The sequence below is a fragment of the Haliotis cracherodii genome, unplaced genomic scaffold, assembly GCF_022045235.1.
Source record: "Haliotis cracherodii isolate W230 unplaced genomic scaffold, xgHalCrac1.p SCAF_2, whole genome shotgun sequence".
NCBI lineage: Eukaryota > Metazoa > Mollusca > Gastropoda > Lepetellida > Haliotidae > Haliotis > Haliotis cracherodii.
This window is the reverse complement of record NW_027266275.1, coordinates 70292718-70319769: the sequence shown is the minus strand read 5'-3', so window position 1 is coordinate 70319769 and position 27052 is coordinate 70292718. Positions and strand designations below refer to the sequence as shown.

General features: G+C 37.8%; 1 protein-coding gene across 1 annotated transcript; it reads left to right on the top strand.

Annotated features, from left to right (window-relative positions):
• The first annotated feature begins 531 nt into the window (after nucleotides 1-531).
• Nucleotides 532-27052, top strand: LOC139467761 (uncharacterized). Its single transcript, XM_071249268.1, has 4 exons — nucleotides 532-756; nucleotides 961-1066; nucleotides 1798-2013; nucleotides 26934-27052. The coding sequence occupies exons 1-4, from the start codon at nucleotides 532-534 to the stop codon at nucleotides 27050-27052; spliced, it is 666 nt and encodes a 221-aa protein (XP_071105369.1).

Below are 27052 nucleotides of genomic sequence, written 5' to 3'. Positions count from 1 at the left end.
AGGTGACACGATTAATGTTTAGTACATTGTGTACATTGATCTTCAAACAGTGTTTCAATTATGGTTTCTGTGTCCTATTTTGAAACAATCGCATTATATTACATTTTGAAAGTCAGTGTTAAGTTTCTTTTTTTTAAGAGTATATATATCGCGCGATTACCGGTATCAGCGTTACATCTGGATCAACCAGTCGAGGTTTCAACAAACCATGCTGTCTAGGCAAACCACAATGGCATCACCAAACATTGCAACAAAATACTCTCTGTAGCAACTAGAGATACAAACTCCGTACTTTGGTCTCGTCCTTTGTTTAACTGCCACGTTATTTGTTTGCTCACGTGCCAGCCTTTCACTTGTAAGCTGCTTGTTTCCAATGCATGAGGCACTGATATCTGGACTCTCATTTGTGAGTGTGCTGCGTGTGAACTACAATAACCATAGCTTCGTGTGTTCAGATAAGTCAAAATGTCTGAAATGGTATACGTTTGGATTGTTCTAGTATTTGGAATCATACCGGACTGTCGTTCACACATGAAATTCTCCCGAGTTGAATCTTGTTATGACCCGACTCAACTCCCCGAGACATACCACACCATTACCGGTATCAGCGTTCTTCTATGTGGTGTCATGTGCGCCAGGGATAAGAGATGTAAGTCGATAAGCATTACACGTGACGGGAACAATGTAACATGCTATCACAACACTGAGAGGAGACTGTTGAGTACAGGATGCGAAAACCAGTACAGACATTTGAATGTGAGTATATTAACATCCATTCAAATACTCCTGACACGAGTGTATTAAGATTATGTAACATGATATGGCAAATTAGTTGATGACTGATTTAACAAGACCTAATTTACTCATATTATAACTATTTGAAGATTCTTTACAAAGAAAACTGTGTGATTATATGAGTCATATGGTTCTATTTTTTTAATGACATTTTTTATGCTCCAGGGATACCACTCAAATTGTCATTACCACGGAGTCTTTCTGAATGACAGCTACGGCTGCAGATGCTATGGTGGTTATATTGGTGCTTGGTGTGAACGACTAATGCAAGGTATTTTATCAATGTTTGTATAATACTATTATCATTTGTTTCGTATTTGTTTCTGATATTAATATCTCAAAGTCCCACCTGCAGATCGAGAAAGCTTATGTTATCTCCTTCTTCATATTGCTGGAATATTGAAAAAAAACGACGTAAAACAATACTCACTCACTCCCAGATTATCTTCAACTTTCGCTTTTTTGCGTCGCTTTTTTCTTCACCCTGATTTCCAGTGAACATGTACATTAGACCGCCTCCATTGTCTAGTTGTAGAACGTCCCCGGCCCTGTCATACCAAAAGACGTTAAAAGATGGTACTTGTTGTTACCCTGTCTGGCGCTCGGCATTAAGAGGCTAAAACAAGGATTGGTCGGCTTGGAGTCAGTACACTGAGAGGGGTATTCATGGTATCTCAGTGAGATAGCACTATAAATCAGCATCAGTCCGGACTAGTACAAGCCGCCGCTTTGGGCAATATTCCAGGAATGTCACGCACGAAATAGGCTTCACACATTGTATCAATCTGGGAAATCGAACCCGGATCTTCGGCGTGACGAGCGAACGCTTTAACCTCTAGGTTACCCCACTGCCCCCCATAATCTGGGAATTTCTTTATTTGATCCTGGTTTAGATTAAAGGTTTGCATTATGTCAACTTAAGCACGTTTCACTCAAATGCACGTGCGTGGTATCTCAAGATTTTTTATTATTTGATATTTGTCCATTCCTATTCCAATACAGATTGCTCTGAGGGTTCCTCAACGGATCATTACAGAGATGTCCCAGACTCTGTGTTTTACATCCAACCCAACAATTCTCCTCGGGCCTTTAAGGTTGTTTGTCGGATGGTACTCAAATCGACATTTTTGTTCAAGCGACGTTTTGACAGTGCCTACGTGAACTTTTCACGCCCATGGCAAGAGTACAAAAATGGATTTGGAAATGTCATTATTGCAGGTATATATTCAAATTAAGTTTTTTGAATTGTTATGATCGGATGGGACTGCTGAGATTGCGTTTCTTATTTTTGATATAGATAGCCACTGCCAAATTTCACACCTATGAGAAGACAACAAAACAGAATTTGGAAAGTACATTATCAGTGATGAATAGTATATTAAAAAACAAATGTTATATTTGAGATTACACTTTCTTAGTATTCCAGTACTTATTGGGGTTGACCGCTGACTTTGTGTGCTGAATGTGAAGGCTCGTATCCCGGAAGGGATTCTACCCATGAAAATACAAGGATTTCTACTTTACTAATAAAGTGCAATCCCAAATGTAAAATTAGGAAACAAATATGGTTGTTCTGTTTGACCAATCAACATTTTAAAAGTTTTTTAACAATACTCTTCAAATGTTTCCAACTATTCGTCCAAATTTCAAACAATCTGACTGAGGTGAAGCTGAGTTTGATTAACTTCAAATTCACACATCTATGTGACATCATAATATAGCAATCCCACAGCGTGTAATGTGAAGATCGGCCTTGACTTTAAATTGAGTGCCATTATTACTTATTCTGAATGGATAAAAAAGAAGAAATTTTCCACCTTGTTCTTTAAAGGTATATTTCACTGTTCATAAAGATGTACTTATATTGCTACAATGTATATGTTTCAGAAAGCTTTTGGTCAGGTCTGGAAATGATACACCATGTAACTAACAATCGCCCACACACAATGCGTATATTTGTTATGTTTCAAGAAGATGGGACACTGTTGTGGAGGAAGCATTCCTACTTTGATTTTCAGGTACTCAAAGCAAGGGTTCTAAACGAATACGAATTCGATGAAGGGTTGTTTTTGTTTGTTGTTTAACGCAGCACATCAGCAATGTTAGAGGTTCTGTACATAGTAGGTTCGATACCCATTAATTTAAAAAGTTTCAGCATAATACCAGCTACATCTGCAAGTTTTTTTTAAAACTCGAGTTTTCCTATCATTGAAAAAGATGTTCCATCTTCATTGTGAAATAACCAGTTTGAAATTAAGATGACGAATTTATACTTAGTCATAAAATATGGTTCCCCACCGTATGTCAATCTGTTCAACCAAATCTCTGTACCCAAGAGAGTATACTGTTGAAGCGCACACATATTATGAAGTCTGGCGACGCACATCTTGAACATATCATAGGTAAACGCATTAATGTAAGCTTTCTTAAACCATGTGCAATGGTAGACAGCTAGTGTTGCAGTATTTTTTGCACATGAAGAAACATTCTGGTAATTTAGTTACATGTAATTGTTTAATTGTCCTCGATATATTAACATAATACTTTTAAGACAACAACTTTATTTTTACTCCAAATTAAAATACCGAAGGTTATACCAAGCTTATTCCGAATGATTAAATGTCAACATGTAATTGATATTTTGGAGTAAAAGTCTATCCTGCTGCAGATTCAGCAAACACCTCTTACCCGGTCCTTGAATCGCATTTGGCAATTTGAAAGGTTTTTAACAGTTTCCCAAATATGTCCTCTTTTCTTCATTATGTTAGTTGCGAAATACATCGTATTGGATATCAAAGTTTAAAGATGTTACTTGGAGGCCGGAGAACATGATATCATCTGCAAACAAAAGAACTGAAAAGAGAAGTGGGCTTATGATACACCCTTGACGAACGATAATGTCACAGTCAATTGTATCTGCCCTATTACTGTGAATTAACATTAACATAATGATAGATACTACGTTATAGAGAACCCAACTTACACCTAAGAAATCTAGGAAGTGCCAAAATGTCCTCTCAAAGTCAGCTGACAATGTACAAAACGTTCCACCTTTTATTCATATAAATCACTGAATTACCTCGTTGAGAATAAAAATATTGTCCATGGTTGAATGTCCCTATAAAAAAGCGAAAATGCGCTTAGTGAAAGTACATCTCTATAGTTATCACAATCATTTCTTGTTCTCAGATTTTAAAAAGCATTATAACTTATATAACTTGAAAATTGCTGAATGCGGCTAAGATTAACAAACAAACAAAATGCATTTTCATATGACTAAAATATTGCAGATCGTGTTTTAACACCTTGTACATTAATGCAGAACGAAATGGTTAAGGAGTTTTTCTGAGTCACTTTGAGTTTTCTTAACACAAGAAGCCTAAACTTTGCGATAAACTGACCAAAGGTTCGTGGCATCCAACTCCGTCACTTACTTACTCAGTTAATTCATCATATGTTCTTTTCGATGTACATGCAATTCTATAAATCATATTTACTGAAGGTGAGTTGTAACGCATGAAACGGATTGTTTAATTTCAGGTGAGCAGTGAGAAATATGGTTATAATTTTACGTTTTCGTCCGCTAAATCACACGATGTCGACAGTGCCGCGATTGATGGGCTCTCTGCGTTTCTGGGAGCTAGGTTTTCTACTTCTGATGTCGACAACGACAACGACAGCAATGACAGCTGTGCAAACGTCCACCAGTCTGGGTGGTGGTTCACCACATGTGACGGCTACAACCCCACAGGGCAGCCACAACCTCCATCAGTTCAATACAAGACATCGGACCCGACTCAAATGTCCTGGCCTCACTCACTGAACTACAGCCCTGTGAAAATTAATATGTTTCTGTTTGCTGAAGATAATTGAAGTGTGATGTATTTCACATTAACAAGCTCGTTTTTAATATCGCATAACAAAGGATTTCGGGTCAGAATAATTCCCAGTGTCGTACTATCAACCACTGGTTAGATTCGGACACGATGATTTTCAGGCCGCCCTGATAAACCTGGAATGTTAAAAAACGAACCTCAGCGTCTATCAACAAAGGGACAAAACAAACATCTACAGCAAAATCTCTCTTAGGACCGATCAAATTCTTGATTCATATTGTGATAAGCGTTGGCTCCTCAGGCTAAAGTATCAGGGTCGGTTGCAAATATGTGTACATTGTGTAACAATCCACTAAATATGTTACAAAGGAATTTCCTTTTTGGCAATTATATTTTCATTTTAACTTATTATTCATTTTAATATTTCTACATGTATCATGATGTAATGTGGTGTTGTTCAGTCTGTTGTTTGTGAACAACCTTGTACTGTTTTCTGGTCTGTTTAGATTGTACTTTGACCTTCACGAATGCCCATAAATATCATCATTTGTACTGATTCAGCTGCTTCTGCACCAGAATGTACATTCAATCAGTATGTGGTATCACATAAAGGTTTTATTAACTGTTTAGATGTTTTGTCGCCGCACTGGCAACTGGTCTTTTTGTCCTGTTTATTCAAATCCCGAGCTCCATCTATGAGCTGATTTATTCACATATTAGTAATCCAACATACAGTGAGTCTATTGTGTTTCACATGTGGTGTATTTCTTTGTGCATTTAACTATTTTAGATGTTATTGATCTTTCGAAATTGAAAGTGTCCTTTGATTTCCTCTTCACTTAAAATTATATTGTGTGCGTGGCCTAGATATAGTCAACAAATGTAACATTCCACAGATAATTTTGATTTACAAATACTTTGTGACCTTTTTTCATATTTCCAAATGTCCCGGATCATTCATTTTCTGTTACGGAGCCTCGTCTCTCTATTTCTACTAAACTTGGTCATCGTGGACGTCATTATTGCAGTCATCAGGTTCAGACCATCCTTTGCATAACATCGTTCAAAATCTACAAGCCTTTTTTATCGATGTTCAATGTTCAGGCTCAAATGTAATGAATGGATATTTTTTATCGGTTACTTAAAAAGACTCTTAATGATAAATAAAAATATGTGCATGTGTTTATGAATCACTATCAAAGAGTGATGATACCAACCAAGTGTTCGCGAAAAATCGCTTTCAAATTGGTACAGGTTATATGTGTGAATTTAAAACTGGAACAATCTGTTTTCAAGCGGTTTTCATCGCTTATCTGGACATTATGGCGTTGGTGTTCTCCCGCTTCCGTGGCCTAAAACATTTCCACATTCCCAACCTATTGTGCAGAACAACTGTTTATCGAGGTGCTCCAGACCATAAGCAGACTTAGGTGCCTTATCAAAACACATAAAAAGAAACAGCTTGTTTAGAAAATTAAAAATATTTTAAAATAATTGAGGCTACGAAACCTACAACTTGTGATTGATAACGACCATAGGTTTGTTCCTGAATATAAGTTAAAATAAACTTCGGTTGTTGTGGATAATGTTCGCCAATATCTTAAGTTGATTTTGCAGATGTTAGTGGTCATAATGGGGCTGAAATATGCATAAATAGTGATAATCTGTGGCATCCTTAAAGGCACTATACTTCAATACTATTTCGGCATAAATATGGCGACCGGATTTGAACAATTTGTTCTTATAAGACTGACTTCTTACGTCTGTATAAGCACTATATTAAGTCTTTGAGAGGATCTTATGTCATTTGTGACATACTTTCAGAGTCAGAAAATAATCATTGCTGAATGTTATATTATCTTTCATCCATATGCTATAGATGAATACCAGCAGTTCTCCGTGGGGATTTAAAGGTAGAAAAAGTTCCCAGCTGGTCGTAAGAGGCATCCATAACGTATTTTTAGCTTAAGAAAGGTACGTTGGTAATTGTATTCCTCTCCACTCAACAATACATTTGAGATGTTTTCATTATGTTATTACAGATCATGTATACTCGTCTAGATTTCACCTTTCTTTTTTAACTTATTTGTACTGTGTCTGTGATATTCTGTTGGCTTTGTTAATTAATAAAGTGATAACTTGTCCTTACGACCTTTACTCTTCACCCGCGTATTAACACATTCACATCTTCCATGTTATCCATGTACCAATTTACAAAGAAAAAAGTTCTGTGTTGTTGTACCTTAAAAGACATTGGAAACAAAACATACTTCTTCCTTACTCGCTTGTGGGTGGTTTCATACAATAAAGATAAGCCAATCTGAAACAGCTTTTTGTTGACTTTTTATTATGTACAGATTAAAATTTCAAAAAAGCAGCAAAGAGGGTTTGTTTGTCTGTTTGTTGTTTAACGCCACACTCAGCAATATTCCAACTATATGACGGTGGTATGTAATTAAACGAGTCTGGAACAGACAATCCAGTGATTGATATCATGAGCATCAATCCACTCAATTGTGATACGATGACATGCATCAACCAAGTCAGCGAGCCTGACCACCCGATTCCGTTAGTCGCCTCTTACAACAATGCCTTTTATAGCAAGCATGGGTCGCTGAAGACCTTTTCTACCCCGGATATATATGGGCCCAAAGGAGGTTTGGGTGATCCTTTCACTGTCAGGCTGATTAGGCTCATCATAAGCTCAGGGTTTTGTCCCCTCTACGCGCAGCCCAGATAGCGAATGGGACTTCTCCCTGGAAGAGCTGCCTTGTCGTACCAACCGAGAACGTTATCGAGAATGTCTAGGCTCCCCAACAGTGCAGCCTTCTGCGTTACCCAGAGCAAATCAGCAAATCAGGGTACTCTCCTAATGTCAGTCAACAGATTGGGAGGTACCAAAGCTAAGGCAAGAACAATGGGGAGTCGGACAACTTGGTACTCGGGTGACATTTTGAAAGTGTGGTCTGCATATTTGCCATGTTTTTCCTGAATTTTGTCAATCACCATTACTGTCAAAAGGTACAGAAAATTCATTAATATAAATGATTTCATTGGATTTATCAAAAAGGAAAAGATCTGGTTTGATGTTCTGGATAGGTCTGAGGCTGTGTACGGGTCTATTCAAAAAAATATTGTATTTATCATTGTCCACGACGCCCTCTTCATATCCTGGGTCGTGCCATGGATCGACCTCTGTGTCAAAACCACAAGCATGGCGAAGACGGTAATAAAATGATCGAGCCACTCCATCATGTCGTTTAAGACAATGCGTTGGACAGTCTCATTAAATTCATTACACAATCTACATTTCATATTGTCATATAATGACATTTAGATGCAAAATCACACATTGGCGGTTTCTAGTGGGGAGCAACAAACAGAAAGCCTTCGGTTTCACTTTTCAGGCCAGTCGACTTTATCCAAACGAAAGCCTCTGCAGGATTCCTGACTTTCTCAACACACTGCATATAAACGCGATGCAGTGGGCGATATGTTAAAGTTGCCGGGTATAGACCGCTAATGTTTGAAAAAAACCTTTTACTGGAATCCACGGTTTTATTGTTTTTATTAGTAGTAGTATTTACATGTGATGTGTAACAAAGTTAGGAATATGGTCACATGTTACAATTATTACTAAAGTTCAAGATTAAAAACACCATAGTCTTAAGTAGTTCAAAATAAGTGTTAAAAAAACATAGTTTTTCAAAAAGAGGTTGACAAAAACCACTCCAAACTTAGTCCAAAGACAGGTGTTTTAATTTCTACCACCCCATTCTGCACTGTTTGGACTAGCGATGTCAATTCTTGCAATTATGCAAAAGAAATCGAACATGCCATTTCCATCGTAGGGGAGACAGCTTGAACAAAAAAAGTCTTAAATTGCTAAACGAATATATTTCTTTTTGAATTAACATTCTGTTGAACATTGTGTAAGTGTTATTAGTTGGTTAGAAATTACCCCCAGTAAACAGTAATAACATCAAAATAAATGCCACTCCACCCCGAACTTTGATGCGGCAGAACTTGACCTACATGACGGCTACTCCCACCTTGTATCTGTCAGTGGTTGACAATCTTGTGTTTACATTCTCCGTTGCTAGTTAAATGAAGCAAGATGACAACCCCGATGTATGATGTGGTTCAACATTAACCTGTAGATTTACTGGGAATGATCGAGTCTACAGGTACAATATGATTACCCTTGGAACTGAGTATGACTGAACAGCCGCTTTTTAGCCTACAGACGAGCCTGACATTTTGACACGAGGTAGAGCCTATCTCAGTATCTGCATGATGTGACCTGTCAATTTCAAAATTTCGTGGAATCCAAGCCAGAGTGTGAATGGAATGAAACATTTGTGGCCCAGAAATAGTGGGTCGTGTTTGATTTCCTTAATTGTGCGTGTTATGAAATGAATTTCATCAAGTTTGACTATAATGATGTCGGGACATTGTTTTCGTGGCTTTTCGAATGGACGAGTGTTTTCTGAGTGATGGACTTTCAAATCCTCTTCTGTCAAATCCTTACGATGGTGGTTGACGGAGATGGCAAAGAATATGATCACAAAAGTTTTTTCAAACAATTTTTATATGTTATAATTTACTTTTATTGTCGGTTGTTTCATTGAGGAAATAGCTTAAATTGTTCCGATTCTGGTCTTCATAGAACATTTCCCTAACAGTTTCAAGCTATTTGACGCTATGCCGTCTATTAATTTCGCGAGAGCCCTTGACTGAGACCTGGTATTAGAGGCCTGGCTGGTCTTAGAGACCTGGCTGGTATTAGAGACCCAGCGTGTATTAGAGGAAATATAGATACGTTTAACAGTTCATATGGGGTGATCGAACCTGCGCCATTTTTTATGAATCGATATATAGGATATCTATGTATTCATACGCACGTTTTTTGTGAAAAGCTTAATATATTTGAAAGGGGTTTCCATAGCAGAAAGGAAACCTCCTTGTAACCAATCAGAATCAAGTATTCATCAATGTCATGGTAGAACGGCTAACAATCAGTGATTGTTTATCATTGTCGAGTGTCTATGGCCATCGTATGTCATATTTGATTTCATAAGGTCTTGAGTACTTGTGGTCTAACGTTGCTATGAAAAGCTTATCAGTGGGATCAGATAAGTCACAGAGCCAAGCAACTCGATTCTCATATTGATCTGTAACATGCAATGGGGATTCGTTCTGACCCGGAAACGTACAATGATCCTGCTTTAAGAAGCACACCGTGACCCTATTCTTAAGCAGAAGCAAAATGGTGAGTAAGTGAACCGTTTTTATCCGTGATGACCCAGGTTAGGTTACATGTACATGTAGATTCTCCCCCTTATTGCTTGTTGCAAGAAATGACAAAACTGGTTCGGGTATCTTGGCTAAGTGACGTGCGCGCAGCAAAGACTGCTGTGTAATAGTGCTGAACATGTGCTCTGGAGGTTCGCGAAAAGGGTAAGCATGCCCTTCTCTACCGATAACACTACATTAACCTGTTTGAAACCATATCATAAAGTAATATTTCTTTTTTCCATTGTGGAGGTGTCCTGTGTTTTTGTAGGGGTTAGGGTTTGGGTGAAGGGGTTTCATGAATTGGTGCTGCAGTCAGCTTTAAAATATGTGAACATTTTCAATAACTTGGGACAAATAAGGGAATATCTGTGTCATGTTATGTTGTAACATCAATCACACGGATTGTCTTTCAGGTTATCGAAGTGACGCTGTAGGTCACTGAAGTTGCAGTTTCCGGCATGATGTTGTCCATGCCTGAAAGAAAACCACAAACAAAAATTGCTTGTACAGTTTGCATCTTTGCAGATTGACATATCGTCTAGCCGGGGTAACTCGATGGAAGAATCACAACTGACGAACCTGACCGTGAAACGGAGAACGACACTATAGTGCACAGGGCCACGTATAGCCATACTATACTGACTGTACTGATTACATTCTTTTTTTAATGTAATCAGTACAGTCAGTATAGTATGGCTATATGTGGCCCTGTGCCATAGTGAAACTTCCAGTAACGTGGAAACGCGTGCATATTCATTGTAGAAGGATATGTCTTGTTTCAACAGATTAGCCTTCACAGATTTAACCTGTGGTGAGGCTTTACGTTGAAAAAGTAAAACCACAGAGCCTCTGCGGTTTTGATTTCAAAGAAGTGAAACCCGATGAGAGTTTTTTCTCTGATATTACTTTGGTAACGTATGAGTGAGTGTGTTGGGTTTAACGCCGCTTTCCACAGTATTCCACTTATATCACGGCGTGTAAGCTTAATGTTGGAGGAAAGCCCAAAGGGATGCAGGTCTCAGACGTTTACCACTTCGGTGAAACCCACGAGCACGCGTATGGTGCTGAAAAACCTAGAAACTAATCGGGGCGAACCAGGATTCGAACCCACAATCATAGGTTTCTGGCGTGCCCAGACGACCGGGCCACCCGTGCCCCGGTAACGTATGAAGTAGAAATGTCCATGCTGGTACTTTGAACCAAATTCTTCTCTTTTTAGCAGAAAAACCTGGGATGAAATTTTACTTTTCCTCGTAAGACCTCATCGCTGATATGAGGTTCTTCTTGCAACATGAAGTATGTACTTTGTGTTTCAAACATCCAATGTTTAGAAACGGAAGACAAGTTTTTCATTTTTTGTTTGGTGTTTTACGCCACACTCAGCAATATTCCAGCTATATGATGGCGGTCTGTAAGTAATCGAGTCTGGACCAGACAATCCAGTGATTGACATCATGAGAATCGATCCAGGCAATCGGGATACGATGACATGCATCAACCAAGTCAGCGAGCTTGCCCACCCGATCCCGTTAGTCGCCTTTTACGACAAGCATAGTCGCCTTTTATGGCAAGTATGGGTTGCTGTAGACCTATTCTACCCCGGATCTCAGAATTGAAACTTCTTCATTAGGATTGACTGGAATCGAACCGCCTGATCAGTCGTGAGGCACTCTTACCATTAGACAAGCGAACTCTTTAAGAGTCGGTGGTTAGATTTTACGAGCGTTTCTTTAGACTGTCGCAATGCATTTTAGCACATAGTATTAAAGGATGTTTCAAAACGTTACTTCCTACACAAGCTTTATATTCGATATTAATGGATACTTTGGTATATGTGATAAACACTCAAGACAGTTTGAAATAAAACACTTCATTACACAGCTTGACTTGATAATCTAGAACGCACGTCCCTCTAAAACCTTTGACGATAACGTGAGATAGTGAGGTAGCCGGTCACGTGATCGCGTGACGTCAAATCAGAGAGTCGTAGCACGAAACCGCACAATAAGCACCGGTACCGCGCCGGTATCGCTTTCTGAAATCTGCTTTAATTCGATCCACAAGGTCAAAAATGGATTGAATGGTATACCCGATACAGAGAATGACAGAACTACAACTATTTCAACTTTAACCTATTTCTTGCCGCAAGAACGAGAGGAATATTTACGACGATTCCAGCAGTTCACAGGAAAACAGTGACGATCCCGTTGTAGACGATGTTTCGTTTGTTTATTTGTTTGTTTGTTTGTTGTTTAACACCGCACTCAGCAATATATCAGCTATGTGATGGCGGTCTGTAAATAATCAAGTCTGGATCAGACAATCCAGTGATTGATATCATAAGCATCGACCCAATCATTTGGGATACGATGACATGCATCAACCAAGTCAGCGAGCCTGAACACCCGGTCCCGTATTTTGAATAGGCCTTATACTGACTGATATGCCAGTCATTTGACTACCATGTTTTCACGAAAAGTGATCACATATTGCAGTAATGTTTCAGCTGTCATGGCAACATTTACAGTCATAATCACCTTAATGTTATACCAGTAGTTTGGTTTGTTTGTTGTTTAACGCCACGCTCGCTTACTTGGTTGATGCATGTCATCGATCCCAATTGCGTAGATCGATGCTCGTGATATCAATCACTGGATTGTCTATACTCACATCACAAAGACATGCTGGCATAATGGCAATCGAAAACAAACCCGGCCTAGAGAGATTCGAAAAAACGCCCACTGGTCCAGAGAAAACGGCTAACAGGGTTAGTGAAAACGACCATAGGGGTCAGAGAAAACGGCTAACAGGGTTAGTGAAAACGACCACAGGGGTCAGAGAAAACGGCCATTTCAGGAAAGGGAAGTCATTCACATAAATGTTAATTGATGCCATTATATCACTTGATGATTTGGATACACGAAGAAACTTGCTTGCTTGCTTTTATAGTAAAATAGGATTAAAGAGAGATGAAAGAATTCGATAATAAAGTTTGAAAGCAAGTCGGGGTTATTATTTTATTTTTTAAGGATGACAGTATCTTATTTCGGTTCATTGAGGTATGAATCGAAAAACCGATGTGCAAACTGTATGAATCCGAAAAAAATACACAGCCAATCCTTTTGATTAAATTCGCAAACTAAAACATGTCATCTACAATAGTTTAACCAAAAACCGCTGCACATATCAAAGCAGACAAAATGACGAGATTGATAAACATTCCAGGTGTAGGAATACATATTCTCGCGTCACACGAATCAGGTGATTGTTTAATTTAAGGTTGACACGCCCTCAATGTCAGTAGCCGCCAATCAATAGAGAGTAGGATCAAATTTCCACGTGCCTGTCAATCAAGGCAAGAGGCAAAAAGAACTGCAACAGTCATACTGGTTTGGTTTGTTGTTTAACGCCGCACTCAGCAATGTTCCAGCTATATGACGGCGGTCTGTAAATAATCGAGTCTGGACCAGACAATCCGGTGATTGACAGCATGAGCATCGATCCACGCAATTGGGATCGATGACATGCATCAACCAAGTCAGCGAGCCTGACCACCCGATCACGTTAGTCGCATTTTACGACAAGCATAGTCGCCTTTTACGGCAAGTGTGGGTTGCTGAAGACCTATTCTACCCTGGAATCTTCACGGGTCATACTGTAACGAACCAGTGTAGTAGGCTTAAACGACTCCCCCTAAATTTGACTCTAGAGTCATATGGGCTTAGGCGCAAATGACTTTAGAGTCATCTGGGCCAGGAGGCGGCTGTTTTATATGATATGGTCAGTTACAGTCAGATTCAAACATTAATATTAGTTCCCTGAGAATGAGAAAACATTGTTAAAGACTGGTTAGAAATTAATCCCGAATCCAAGAATATAGTTTTGCCCTCGGGTGGTAGTTCAGTGAGACGACGGAAGACTAAACTAAGGGTTGAAGTTTTGAACGACAGCAGCCAGAAAGATGAGAAAATATTAGTTTTTCAGCTGGATACACTGTCTTCGTTATGGTAAACCTGTAACTGTTTTCTCATAACATAATGAACTGAAACCACTTTAAACACATATTTAATTGCATAATACATTATCAGTGTGTGTATATTTGATTTAATAATTCTTTAAGACTCGAAGAAAACGTACTGGAGACGCGATGTCCGAAATAAAAACATCGCATGTCTGGCTGTGGCCTTTCGATTAAACACAGTGATGACGCTTTCATCCCCGTGAAGCAGACGCATAATCACACAGCGACTCCCGGTATTTGGACATATGTGCGAATGAGGAAGCACATATGTATACACATATCACTGTTAATGCTGATAATCTATTTTAATCTATTTCAGTTGTGGGTGAGTAAAATAGTAATATTTGTCAATTACCAACTGTCATATTTTATATTTTACATTTCACATGACACGAATTAAATCGTATTTTTTATATATTCAGCTTGCAGAAGAACAGTTCCATTTTTTTCTTGTGTGTGAACAAAGGATGCGCGGCATTTACGTTTTGCAAGCGACCGTCAGTTAAAAAACATTTTAAACAGTGGTTCCTCGATGGTACGTTCAAAGTAGTTAAACGTCCATTTTATCAGCTATGGGGCAGAGGAAAATGGTTCCTATCGTCTTCATTCTAATGCCTATATGGAAGAAAGTTAATTATATGGCATGCTTCAAGACATTGCTGGATGTACTACCAAGACGTCCTCTTGTCCAGTCTATCGTACTGGACTTTGAACAGCTACCTGGGATGCTCTTCGCCTCGTAATGCCAAATGTCCGAATACGTGGTTGCCTATTTCATCTGACCAAAGTTATCTGAAGAAAAGGCCAAGAATTTAGTTTGTCGGTAGGTGTATAAATATATCTTCATTTGTAGTATCTATATGCATATTTTATCGCTTAAATAAATCGCTGTATATAACTTTTTAAAACGTATAATATGATATTGAAATGCATTTCACAGACAGCCTACATCAACAACCGCGGTGTAGACGATTTCAGTTACACCAGACACGTATGATTTCAGTTTATAAATCAGTCACTTGTGATTTCAGTTTGTATCCTGATGTCAATGAATTCACCCATTCCTGTGTACTTGTTTTTACAAAACTGTCTGTGCGAAATCTTGGAAAATCAACTTCCAGTCTTCCACAGGCATTTGCTGCCAGTTTGTAGGAAGGAAACTTGTTTCTTCTCTCCACACTTGCATGAGCAAGAATTGAGCACACTGTGTGAATACAATTTACACTGAATGCGTTACATGACATTTTGTAACAGAAATACAGTGTTATTATATTTGCTACCACAATAACTCTTTTTGTTAAAAATGAATTCCCATTATTATAACAAGAAAACATTTGATGCGATGTCTCAACACGAAGGCAAACTCTGTTTGTCCAATTATATTATATATAATGTCCCCAAAATATTTAATCACGATATTGAAAACGAATTATTCAGAGATGTTATTAATGGCTTATTAAACCTGTAAGGGACTCTGTTATTCCCCCACAGTTTCTTCAGTTAAATACCAACTATACCATAGCGGTTTTATAGCCAGCATATATTTTGCATACATCCAGATGTCTTTACTTGACACTTGACCAACTATACTATTACTATTGTAGATAACACATGTTTTCGTTGTCGAATTTAATCATAAGGATTGGCTGTGTATTTTTTTCGGATTCATACAGTTTGCACATTGGTTTTTCGATTCATACCTCAATGAACCGGAAACAAATACTGTCATCCTTAAATAATGAAATAATAACCCCGAGTTGCTTTTAAACTTTATTATCGAATTCTTTCATCTCTCTTTAATCCTATTTTACTGTAAAAAGCAAGCAAGCAAGTTTCTTCGTGTATCCAAATCATTAAGTGATATAATGGCATCAATTAGCATTTATGTGTACAAAGTATGAATGACTTCCCTTTCCTGAAATGGCCGTTTTCTCTGACCCCTGTGGTCGTTTTCACTAACCCTGTTAGCCGTTTTCTCTGACCCCTGTGCTCGTTTTCACTAACCCTGTTAGCCGTTTTCTCTGACCCCTGTGCTCGTTTCACTAACCCTGTTAGTCGTTTCCTCTGACCCCTGTGCTCGTTTCACTAACCCTGTTAGTCGTTTTCTCTGACCCCTGTGCTCGTTTCACTAACCCTGTTAGCCGTTTTCTCTGGACCAGTGGGCGTTTTTTCGGATTTCTCTAGGCCGTTTTTTTTTCGATTGCCATTATGACAGCATGTTTTTGTGATGTGAGTATAGTCAATCCACTGATTGATATCACGAGCATCGAACCACGCAATTTGGATCGATGACATGCATCAACCAAGTCAGCGAGCGCGGCGTTAAACAACAAACAAACCAAACTATTGGTATAACCTTAAGGTGATTATGACTGCAAATGTTGCCATGACAGCTGAAACATTACTGCAATATGTAATCGCTTTTCGTTAAAATATAGTAGTCAAATGACGAAGCGACTGACGGAATCGGGTGGTCAGACTCGTTGACTTGGTTGATGCATGTCATCGTATCCCAAATGCTTGGGTCGATGCTTCTGATATCAATCACTGGATTGTCTGATCCATACTTGATTTTTTACAGACCGCCATCACATAGCTGGAATATTGCTGAGTGCGGTGTTAAACAACAAACAAACAAACAAATAAACAAACGAAACATCGTCTGCAACGGGATCGTCATTGTTTTCCTGTCAACTGCTGGAATCGTTGTCAATATTCCTCTCGTTCTTGCGACCAGAAATAGGTTAGAGATGAAATAGTTGTAGCTCTGTAATTCTCTGTATCGGGAAAACCATTCAATCCATTTTTGACCTTGTGGATCGAATTAAAGCAGGTTTCAGAAAGCGATACCGGCGCGGTACCGGTGCTTATTGTGCGGTTTCGTGCTACGACACTCTGATTTGACGTCACGCGATCACGTGACCGGCTACCTCACTATCTCACTTTATCATCAAAGGCTTTAGAGGGACGTGCGTTCTAGATTACCAAGTCAAGCTGTGTATAAAGTGTTTTGTTTCAAACTGTCTTGAGTGTTTATCATATATACCCAAGTATCCATTAATATCGAATATAAAGCTTGTTTAGGTAGTAACGTTTTGAAACATCCTTTAATACTATGTGCTAAAATGCATTACGACAGTCTAAAGAAACGCTCGTAAAATCTAACCACCGACTCTTAACGAGTTCGCTTGTCTAATGGTAAGAGTGCCTCACGACTGATCAGGCGGTTCGATTCCAGTCAACCCTAATGCAGAAGTTTCAATTCTGAGATCCGGGGTAGAATAGGTCTACAGCAACCCATACTTGCCGTAAAAGGCGACTATGCTTGTCGTAAAAGGCGACTAACGGGATCGGGTGGTCAGGCTCGCTGACTTGGTTGATGCATGTCATCGTATCCCGATTGCGTGGATCGATTCTCATGATGTCAATCACTGGATTGTCTGGTCCAGACTCGTTTAATTACAGACCACCGTCATATAGTTGGAATATTGCTGAGTGCGGCGTTAAACAACAAACAGACAAACAAACCCTCTTTGCTGCATTTTTTATTTTAATCTGTACATAATAATAATTCAACAAAAAGCTGTTTCAGATTGGCTTATCTTTATTGTATGAAACCACACACAAGCGAGTAAGGAAGAAGTATGTTTTGTTAGCAATATCTTTTAAGGTACAACAACACAGAACTTTTTTCTTTGTAAATTGGTACATGGATAACATGGAAGATGTGAATGTGTTAATACGCGGGTGAAGAGTAAAGGTCGTAAGGACAAGTTATCACTTTATTAAGTAACAAAGCCAACAGAATATCACAGACACAGTACAAATAAGTTAAAACAGAAAAGTGAAATCTAGACGAGTATACATGAACTGTAATAATGAAAAACATCTACTTAACCGATATTTAAGTTTTCTCATCGATGAAACCAATTTTGATGCACATGAAAGAGTGTTATTGATATGATCGTTCCATTTATTGTCTTGTGCTAATGTAACACCAAGGTGCGTGTGACAGTCTACCCTTTCTATACATGTGTTATTAAAGACTATTGATGGTATTGCATCTGGGATTTTAAGCGCGAATAATATATAATTGGTTTTGTTGGGATTTAATTGTTGCTAACCCCTATTGTGCCCAGTTATGTAGTTTGCATAGATCTTTATTTATGGAGTTTTCAGTATGCTTAATATCAGGAGAGGAGATACCAATACTAGTATCATCTGCGCACAAACGTGTCAAATTTCTCATTTCATAACATATATCATTAATATAAATAAAAAATATTAGTGGGCCAAGAACTGACCCCTGAGGGACGCCAGCGTGTAGGATTTGTTCACTGGAGAGCCACCCAAACATGTTCAAATGGATTAACATCATCAAATCAGAACAATGCTACAATGAAGTGACTATTCTTCAGCTGAAGGCCGGTGGTTCCCTGAGACCAAAACGAAGAAAATATAGAAACCTGGAGGAAAGAATTGACATTCAAAAACATAGACTCGGTTCCATCCCATCACTTGTTTATGGTGACGCTGTTTCTCAACTTGTGGGATTGTAAATTTGTGTATTATGTGATGTGTATTAATTCATATTCATGTATATTTAGTAAATTAAAAATGAAAAATGTGTTATATGCAATAAAAACAAAATGTGATAAACTTTACTTTTTCCCCTTATTTGCCTGCATACTTAAATACAGACCATAGCCGTCATCCCCATTGTTCTAGGGATTTAGTACGGGCCACTGATTTTAATCCCGAAACAATACGTGCCGGCAAAAAGAGAACACCCCAACTAGTATTACATTTGATGAAATGTCCAGGGCTGTTTCTATTGAATGGTCAAGATAATCCCAGTATGATGTAGGGGTGTTGGGCGGGCGATAAGTAAAACACAATAACAAACTCTTTTGAGGCAGATATATTTGGAACCACATTATTTCATAATTGTGTAATTCTAAATCTATTCTATGTTTAACACTCAATGAATCGAGAAAATAGTCCGCAAGGCCATCCCCGAAACAATCTCTATGCCTTCTAACTGGGCAACAATAACTATCCGATGATTTTACAGATGCAATGCACTCAATATGATAGATACGTATTGATCTACATGCACGTAATTAACGTAACAGATATTTATCGTCGTTACACATTCACTTTCATGTCATCACTTCCTTTACTTTCACTTGCAGTACTTTAGAACCCTTCAATAAGATTATTTCTTTCCGGAAGTTACGTCATTCAAAATGAGCTTGAAGTCAACAATCAATGAACAGGACTTCGTCATAGATTTCATAGATTCGAAATCACAACGATTCCATGTTATAGCTGCGTATGAGCGAACCTTTGTTTTTTTGTAACAGTATAACGATATCGAATACCGGAAGTGAAAAATACCTTTTTGTTGAAGAAAACTTCTTCATGAATATTACAAAAGATGGGAGCAAAGTCCCCATACTACATGGCGTTCCCAAGTTTATATTTTAGACGGTGACCAAAAAGTCAAGTACTCGTGATATTGCGGCTTGTATGAAAGCCATGAAAGAACGATGTAATTTGATTGCATCGTGTCACTCAATTGAAGAATGTCAAAACATGTTCACGTAAAACACATGTTGATTCCTTTTAAACAATTATCGGGAGAATATCTTGGAATATCTTAGAATATAAAAGAATCACATATGTTTGCATTACATTTCCAAAACAAAATACTCCTTATCAGACATGTCCATGTACCAGGCAACCTGATTATGGATCATAAATTCTAATATGGTAATTGAATTCAAGTATTGATATTAAAGAATACGAGAAAAAGATGTATATTAATTTGATTTATATATTGATACAGACAAATCAATGACAATGCACCCACAATATCATTAATGTAACCTTCATGACATGTAGCTGATATGCTGCTCTCAGCAAAACATACCACACAATGTTGTTTGTTTGATCTTTGGAAGGTCACGTGAATTATGATAGTGCCATCCGAGTAACACTGTTTGTTCCCAAAACTTAACTTAACATATTGATTATGGTTCACGCGAGAGAATAACCATAGTTTCGTGTATGTAGGCCAACTGTCGTAAAGAATACACCATAACATTTAGATTGTTGTATCATTTGCAAACATGTGGAATAACCCTTACAGATTTTAAAAAAACCCGCATTTATGGTGTTTAAGTTTCCATGCAACGTCATAATCACGGTGGCAACTAAAGATACAAACTCCGTACTTCAGTACTGTCCTTTGCATAGTTGCCAGTTAGTTAGATCTTGTGATTTAAGGCAATTTGATTTAGTACCAGCCGAGTGATTCTTACGTGTGAGCTGTAGTTTCCAGAGCAACAGCTGCAGAATATGTTTTATTTAGTGACGTTGGAGGAGATTTGTTCTCAACAAGTTTTTTTGCCTCATGAAATGAAATGTTATTTTCATGTTTGACCTTCAGAATTTTATGATTTGGTTTTCCACACACGACATAACCTTGAAGAAGACAGATGTTGTCCTTTACAATTTGCACATTTTATCTCAATCGGTGTTCTGATGTCCACTGCCGCAAAGCTGACATATCACACAGTGGTCACAATATTTGGAGCCAGGACCAAACTTTTGGCACTTGAAACATTGGAGTGGATTGGGGACATAGACCTCCAATCTGATGTTGAGATAACAAGCTTTAATAGATTTAGGAATCATTGAAAGTGCAAAGGTTAACAGATATGTGTTGGACGGGATGATGTCACCGTCTTTAGATTTCACAGTGAAACGCTTCACTGCTGTCACTTCTTGAGTTTTTAATTCTTCTGTAATGTCTTGCTCAGACATATCGGACAGGCAACGAGCTCTGTCTCGAACAATGCATCGGCAAGAATTCAAGGTTTTGTGAACGTACACAGCAACCTCAATATTTGTAAATGTAGTTAAAGATAGCAGTTTGAGAGATTGCTGTCTCCGTGAACACTCAACAAGAAGAGAGCTACATTCTTAACTTCTCCACAAATCCCAGATACAGCTTTGGAAATGGCAAAGGGATTAAGTTTAATTGGTTGTTTATCAGCTGCTTCTATGACAACAAATCGGGTACATGAATCTAAAACAAGAGATGAATTGAAACAAGAGATGAATTGTCGGTTTGATAGGTTTCATCTAGATCGACATGTCGTCGTTTTGAACGGTTTGAATCAGCGTATTTATTGGTGAGACATGATGAAAGAAAATAATTATTCAACACCCCTGCTCCCCATCCACCATGGAGTTCCATAAAGAGCAATGTTTTATTGCACCGGATCTCCAACATGCAAACATCAGGGATACATCATGAGCATCGATCTACGCTATTGGAATACGATGACATGCATCAACCTGACCACCACATCGCGTTAGTCGCCTCTTATGACAATCATGGGTTACTGAAGATTTATTCTAACTCGTGATTATCACGGGTACATTTGTTTGCGGAAACATGCTTCTTCATAGTTATTAATAAAAGGGGAGCGAAGTCATCGTACCACATGGCGTTCACAAGTTTATATTTCAGACGACACACAAACAGAAGAGTCAAGAACTGGTGATGTCCCTGCTTATGAAAGAACCGTGTCATTTGAATGCGTCGTGTCACTCGACGAATATAAAAACCCACACTCTTTCCACAATTGTTGCCATTTACATTTCTCAAACACGCCTGACTCAACTTGTTCATTGATTTGTACCATGCAACTCGATAATGTTTAGTAACTTCTAATGTGGATATTGAATTCAAATATCTATTTCAGAGAAAACATAAAAGGGTGCAGTTTAGTTTGTTATATTTAATGATACCGTTTGTCACCAACTATGACAATCAATGTGAATTCACTCACTTCATCCAAATGTAACCCACAGACGTTGTTCGATTATGTTGGTTTTCAAAATTAGTTCAATATAACCATGGCATTGTTTTTGATGTGCGCGTGATCGTTAAGGGGAAAAAACAATAGTTTCGTGTAAGTAGATAAAACTGTATGAAATGGTTAACGATAAAGTTTGGATTTTTCTATGATTTGCAATCATGTTGAACAATGGTTATAGTGTCATAGATGCTGTCTAAACTTAAGCACAACCATAATGGCATGCCAAAACAGCTTTATGCAATGGCTTAGTCACTGTAGCAACTACAGAAACAAACCCTGTACTTTGGTCCCGTCCTTTGTACGGATGATAGGTTGTTTGTTCGATCATGTTGTTGACGTGTGTCAAGTTAAATTCAGTGCAAGCAGATTGACTGTCAATTGTAAACTGCTAGATTCCAATCAGGTATCTAGAATCTCATTTGCGAGTGTGCTGCGCGTGGACTGCAACAACCATAGTTCAGTGTGTGTAAATAAGTCAAAATGACTGGAATAATATACGTTTGGATTGTATTTTTATTTGTAACCACTGTCGTTCACATATGAAACTCTCTCGTGTTGAATCTTGTTATGACCCGGCTCAAAAACCCGAAACATACCACACCCTTACTGGTGTCAGCGTTCCTCTATGTGGAGTCATGTGCACAAGGGATAAGAGATGTAAGTCGATTAGCATTACTGGTGACGGGAACAATGTAACATGCTATCAGTTCCGTTTTTATTTCTCTGAAAAACCACCAACAAGAGTATATATATATAATAATAATAATAATTATAATAATAATAATCAAAAGAAATAAAATTAGACACCTTAACGCAATAATGAGTTCAAATGTACGATGAATCTGGACAGATGTTTCAAAGTGGATATATTTTTAGGTGATAACGTTTTACGCAATTTACACATATTTGGCCAGATATAACAATTCTGTGGGATGTAAAGAAGTCGTTGTTGGAGAAGTGCTTCACACCTAAAAAGATAGTGAAATTCGTCTCCAACAGCAGATAAATTGCACAGTGTGCAGACACGGTCTTCTCTCAGTAACCCTCTCCATCGGCCGGTTTCAATGGGCAAATGATGATTAAATGTGCGAAATTGTAAATTTGGCAAGTAGATAGTTTTGGGAAGTAATAGAAATTTTTCGAATTTTGGTAATTCTTTTAAATGTTGGTAGTATAAACCTTTTGAACTTGATAAGATACATTCTCGCCACTGTTGAATAAATTGGTCTTTACGAGTTCTCTCGACCTTTGAAACCAGCCATGAAGTAGAACAAATAGACGGGTTTATGAATATTGCTGACAGTCCGACATCATTTAGTAATTTTTTTACTGTAGCTATCCACTTAAACGATTTTGCGTTTGAATCATAGTCTTTTATCAAATAGTTATATAAAATATTAGATAACTTTGTGGGTTTGGTATAATTCGATAGTTTATGCCAGAAGGAAATCATCCGTTTAAATACTTTAATTTTGAGGGGTTCCCTGCCAATTCCCCATTAACCATAAAATTGGGTGTTGAATTCCTCAGACCAGTTACTATTTAAAAAAATTTCAATTGCATTTTCTCTATAATTTCTAAATTTTCAAAACCCCATATTTCGGAGCAGTAGAGAAGGACTGGCACTACCATCACATCAAATGCCTTCAATAAACAATCTAATGGTAGGTTAACATTTCGCGCTCTTTTTATTAGGCAGTACATTGCTTTTGTCGCGTTTGCTCTTAGTGATTTCATACAAAATACAAGTTGTCTATTTCTGTGAAGATGTATACCTAAATATGTATAATTATCAACAATCTCCAGTATCTTTCCCCCAAAATGAAATATTGATTTGGTTGATTTGGCTGGACCCCCTCCAAAGATTATTATTTTTGTTTTTGAGATATTTACGTTTAGATTCCATTGTAAGCAATATTGGTTAAAGGAATCTAACGATTTTTGCAATCCAGGCTGGGTATCGCTAAATATGACTGTATCGTCTGCGTAGATTAATACTAAAATGTGTAACCAAACTGTGATGTCATTTCCTGATATACAATCAAATGAGATCCCTTGGCATCCTTGTTTTGTAAGATACGATTCAAGATCATTTAAAAATATTGAAAACAGTAGTGGTGATAGATTTTCGCCCTGTCTAACACCTGATTGACAAGGGAAGTACTCCTATTCTGCATTATTTGATTGTACCATTTATTTAATATTACTGTACATATTTTTAACTAAAGTTAGGAATCGGCCCTCAATTCCACTGTTTTGCATTTTAGACAACAATCCTACTCTCCAGACAGTATCAAATGCTTTTGTAAAATCTATGCACGCACAATAAAGTGTTTTTTTTTAACAGTTTCAAAATATGCATCAACGAATGGATAACGAATATATTATCAGTTAGGATATTATTGGCATCTAGAAACTTTGTCAGTCGTTCGTTGAGAATACTGGTGAATAGTTTTCCGAAACAGCTTAATATCGTAATGGGTCTATACCAGTTTGGATAAGATGGGTCGCCTTTATTTTTGAAGATAGGTTTTATATTTCCCGAGAGCCACGTTTCAGGGATTACACCGCATGAGAGTACAAGATTGAAAAATTCCGAATATAGTGGGGCAAGTACTCCAATGCTATCTATTATATGATCATTCTCGACAAAATCTAGCCCAGAAGCCTTATTTCTTTTCAGTTTCTTTGCAGCCTTTATAATTTCTTCAGTCGTTATATCATCAATTAAGATTTTACAATTATATTCCAGTGTTGCAGATGCACATCTTTCTAATTCAGAGTCATAACAGTGAGAGGAGGCTGTTGAGTACAGGATGCGCCAGCCAGTACAGACATTTCAATGTGAGTATATCAATCAATTGTGTCAAGATTGGATTTAGGATTAAATATCATGATATGACAAAATATTGAGTTGATGCGTGAATAAATCAAACTTACCTAACCAATATGTTAACTATTTCAAGATTCCCTACAAAATAACCGCAAACCGAGAGTTGACAAGTATTATATGGTTCCATTTTCTGTAAACGGCATTTGATATGTACCAGGGCTACCACTCAAGTTGTCATTACCATGGAGTCTTTCTGAATGAAAGCTACGGCTGCAGATGCTATGGTGGTTATATTGGTGCTTGGTGTGGACGACTAATGCAAGGTATTTTATTACTTTTTGCATGATGCCGTTAGAATCTGTGTCAGATTTGTTTGGATAATACCAGGCTGACACTCGTAGTTCCAGGGATAAACATTTTACATCATTAATCATTCATGGGAAATTAATGTTTTCTAATTAACCCTCGTTTAAGCTCTCTATCTGTCATATTAATCTTAGTTTGCCTAATGTTATCTACAACGGGGCGTGGGGCGACTGACAATGTGACGCAGGTTGAAAATAAATGTTGCGTAATAGGGGAATATCCTCACTGAATCCTGGATTAGAATAAGTGCAATCTATGTTTGCATCTTTTTTGCATCAAGACTGTTGGAAGTTAAGGTGGGTTCACTCACAGCAATGTGTATGGTATATTAGGAATTGTTATTATTTAATATGTGCTCTTTCCTTTTCCTTCAAAACAGATTGCACTGAGGGTGCCACAACTGATCATTACAGAGATTTTACAGAGTCCAGTGTTTTTCACATCCAGCCCAACAATGCTCCACGGACCTATAAGGTTCTTTGTAGTATGAATAAATGGTCACCTGGGTGGACATTCTTCCTTAGGCGACGTTTTAGTCGTGCATACGTTAACTTTTCACGTTCATGGGCAGAATATAAAAATGGATTTGGAATCTTCAACACTGGAGGAGGTATTTATTCAAATTTAAGTTATTGGAAATGTAATGACAGGATGGTATTTGCTCAGATCATGTTTCTCATCAATTAAAGATAGCAATTTTAGCTTTTCTCGCCGTGTAGAATAACTACAAAAATGATTTGGAAGTGGTAAATACTACGTTACTCGTCCACAACTTATCCAACTACAAGCTTCAACAGGTGATATCACTTGTAAGAGATCACCGAGGAGATATAGATTTCCTTATCACTGATTTGTTGACTGACTTAAACGTTGATGTCTAAATGTCTAACCCTCGTGTTTTCTATTTAACCACTACAAAAGAACAGCTTTTATATAACAAAAAATGTTACGATATATTCGCTCCAATTTCAAACACTCTGAGGGTAATCGGAGTTAGATTAAGTTCAAAATAACAAATCTATGTGACATTGTTATGATGAAAATTGGCTCAGATGTGCCACTGTTAGTTTCTCACCATTTTGTTTGTCCTAAAATATATAAACAAATACATTAATTTGGTGACTACACAAGCAGTAAACTCTCAACAAGATTGATATATTTGACGTTCAAAAGACATTCTGGTGACATTCACAATTCATAAAGTTGTACATATATTGCTAAAATGTCTATGTTTCAGAAAACTTTTGGTCAGGCCTGGATAGGATGTACCATGTCACTAACAATCGCCTACACAAGTTGAAGATATTTCTTCGGTTTCAAGAAGAAGGAAAACTTGTGTACAGGAAGTATTTGTAATTGGGCAAATAGATTTCTCACTTTTATTACCGTTTCAGCTAGCATCTGTTGTCAGGTATTTGCAAGTTAGTCAGCAGCATAATATCTGCTTCGTAAGGCAGACCTTGGTTTCATATTACAGTTATAAGCTCACTTAAAAAAATGTAATGTCTTGTGTGGCAGAATAACAAGATGTCAACTCCAAGTCCATTTTCTACCCCGACCAAAGTGCCTCGTCTGAGTTTTGGTGATGAAAACCAAATGAAGTCACCTCATCATTGCATCATTTAAAAAATGGAAGATCTGTCTGAAGAGATCAAATGCTCTTATGCACAGTATGTGTAGGGTGCATGGACATTATTAGACCTTCAGCCTCCCCAGACCAAGGCAGCTGTTAATTGCCAGAGGAGATAATGTTCTTAGATGTCAGATTGCTGAACTGAAACCTGCCATTAGTGGAGTCGCTCAAAGCCTTGCTGCAAAAGACCAGACCATCTCATTCTTACGACAGGAGATAGCCAATTCTCAACTATCCTGGCTAACTGATGACACAGAGTTTGATGATTCATCTACTAAAGCTAGATGTGCCCAGGACTCAAAGGATCAGGAACAAATGGCCAGTGCTTCTAACACTTCAACACCTTCATCCACCATCAAGGAGCAAGGATTCTGA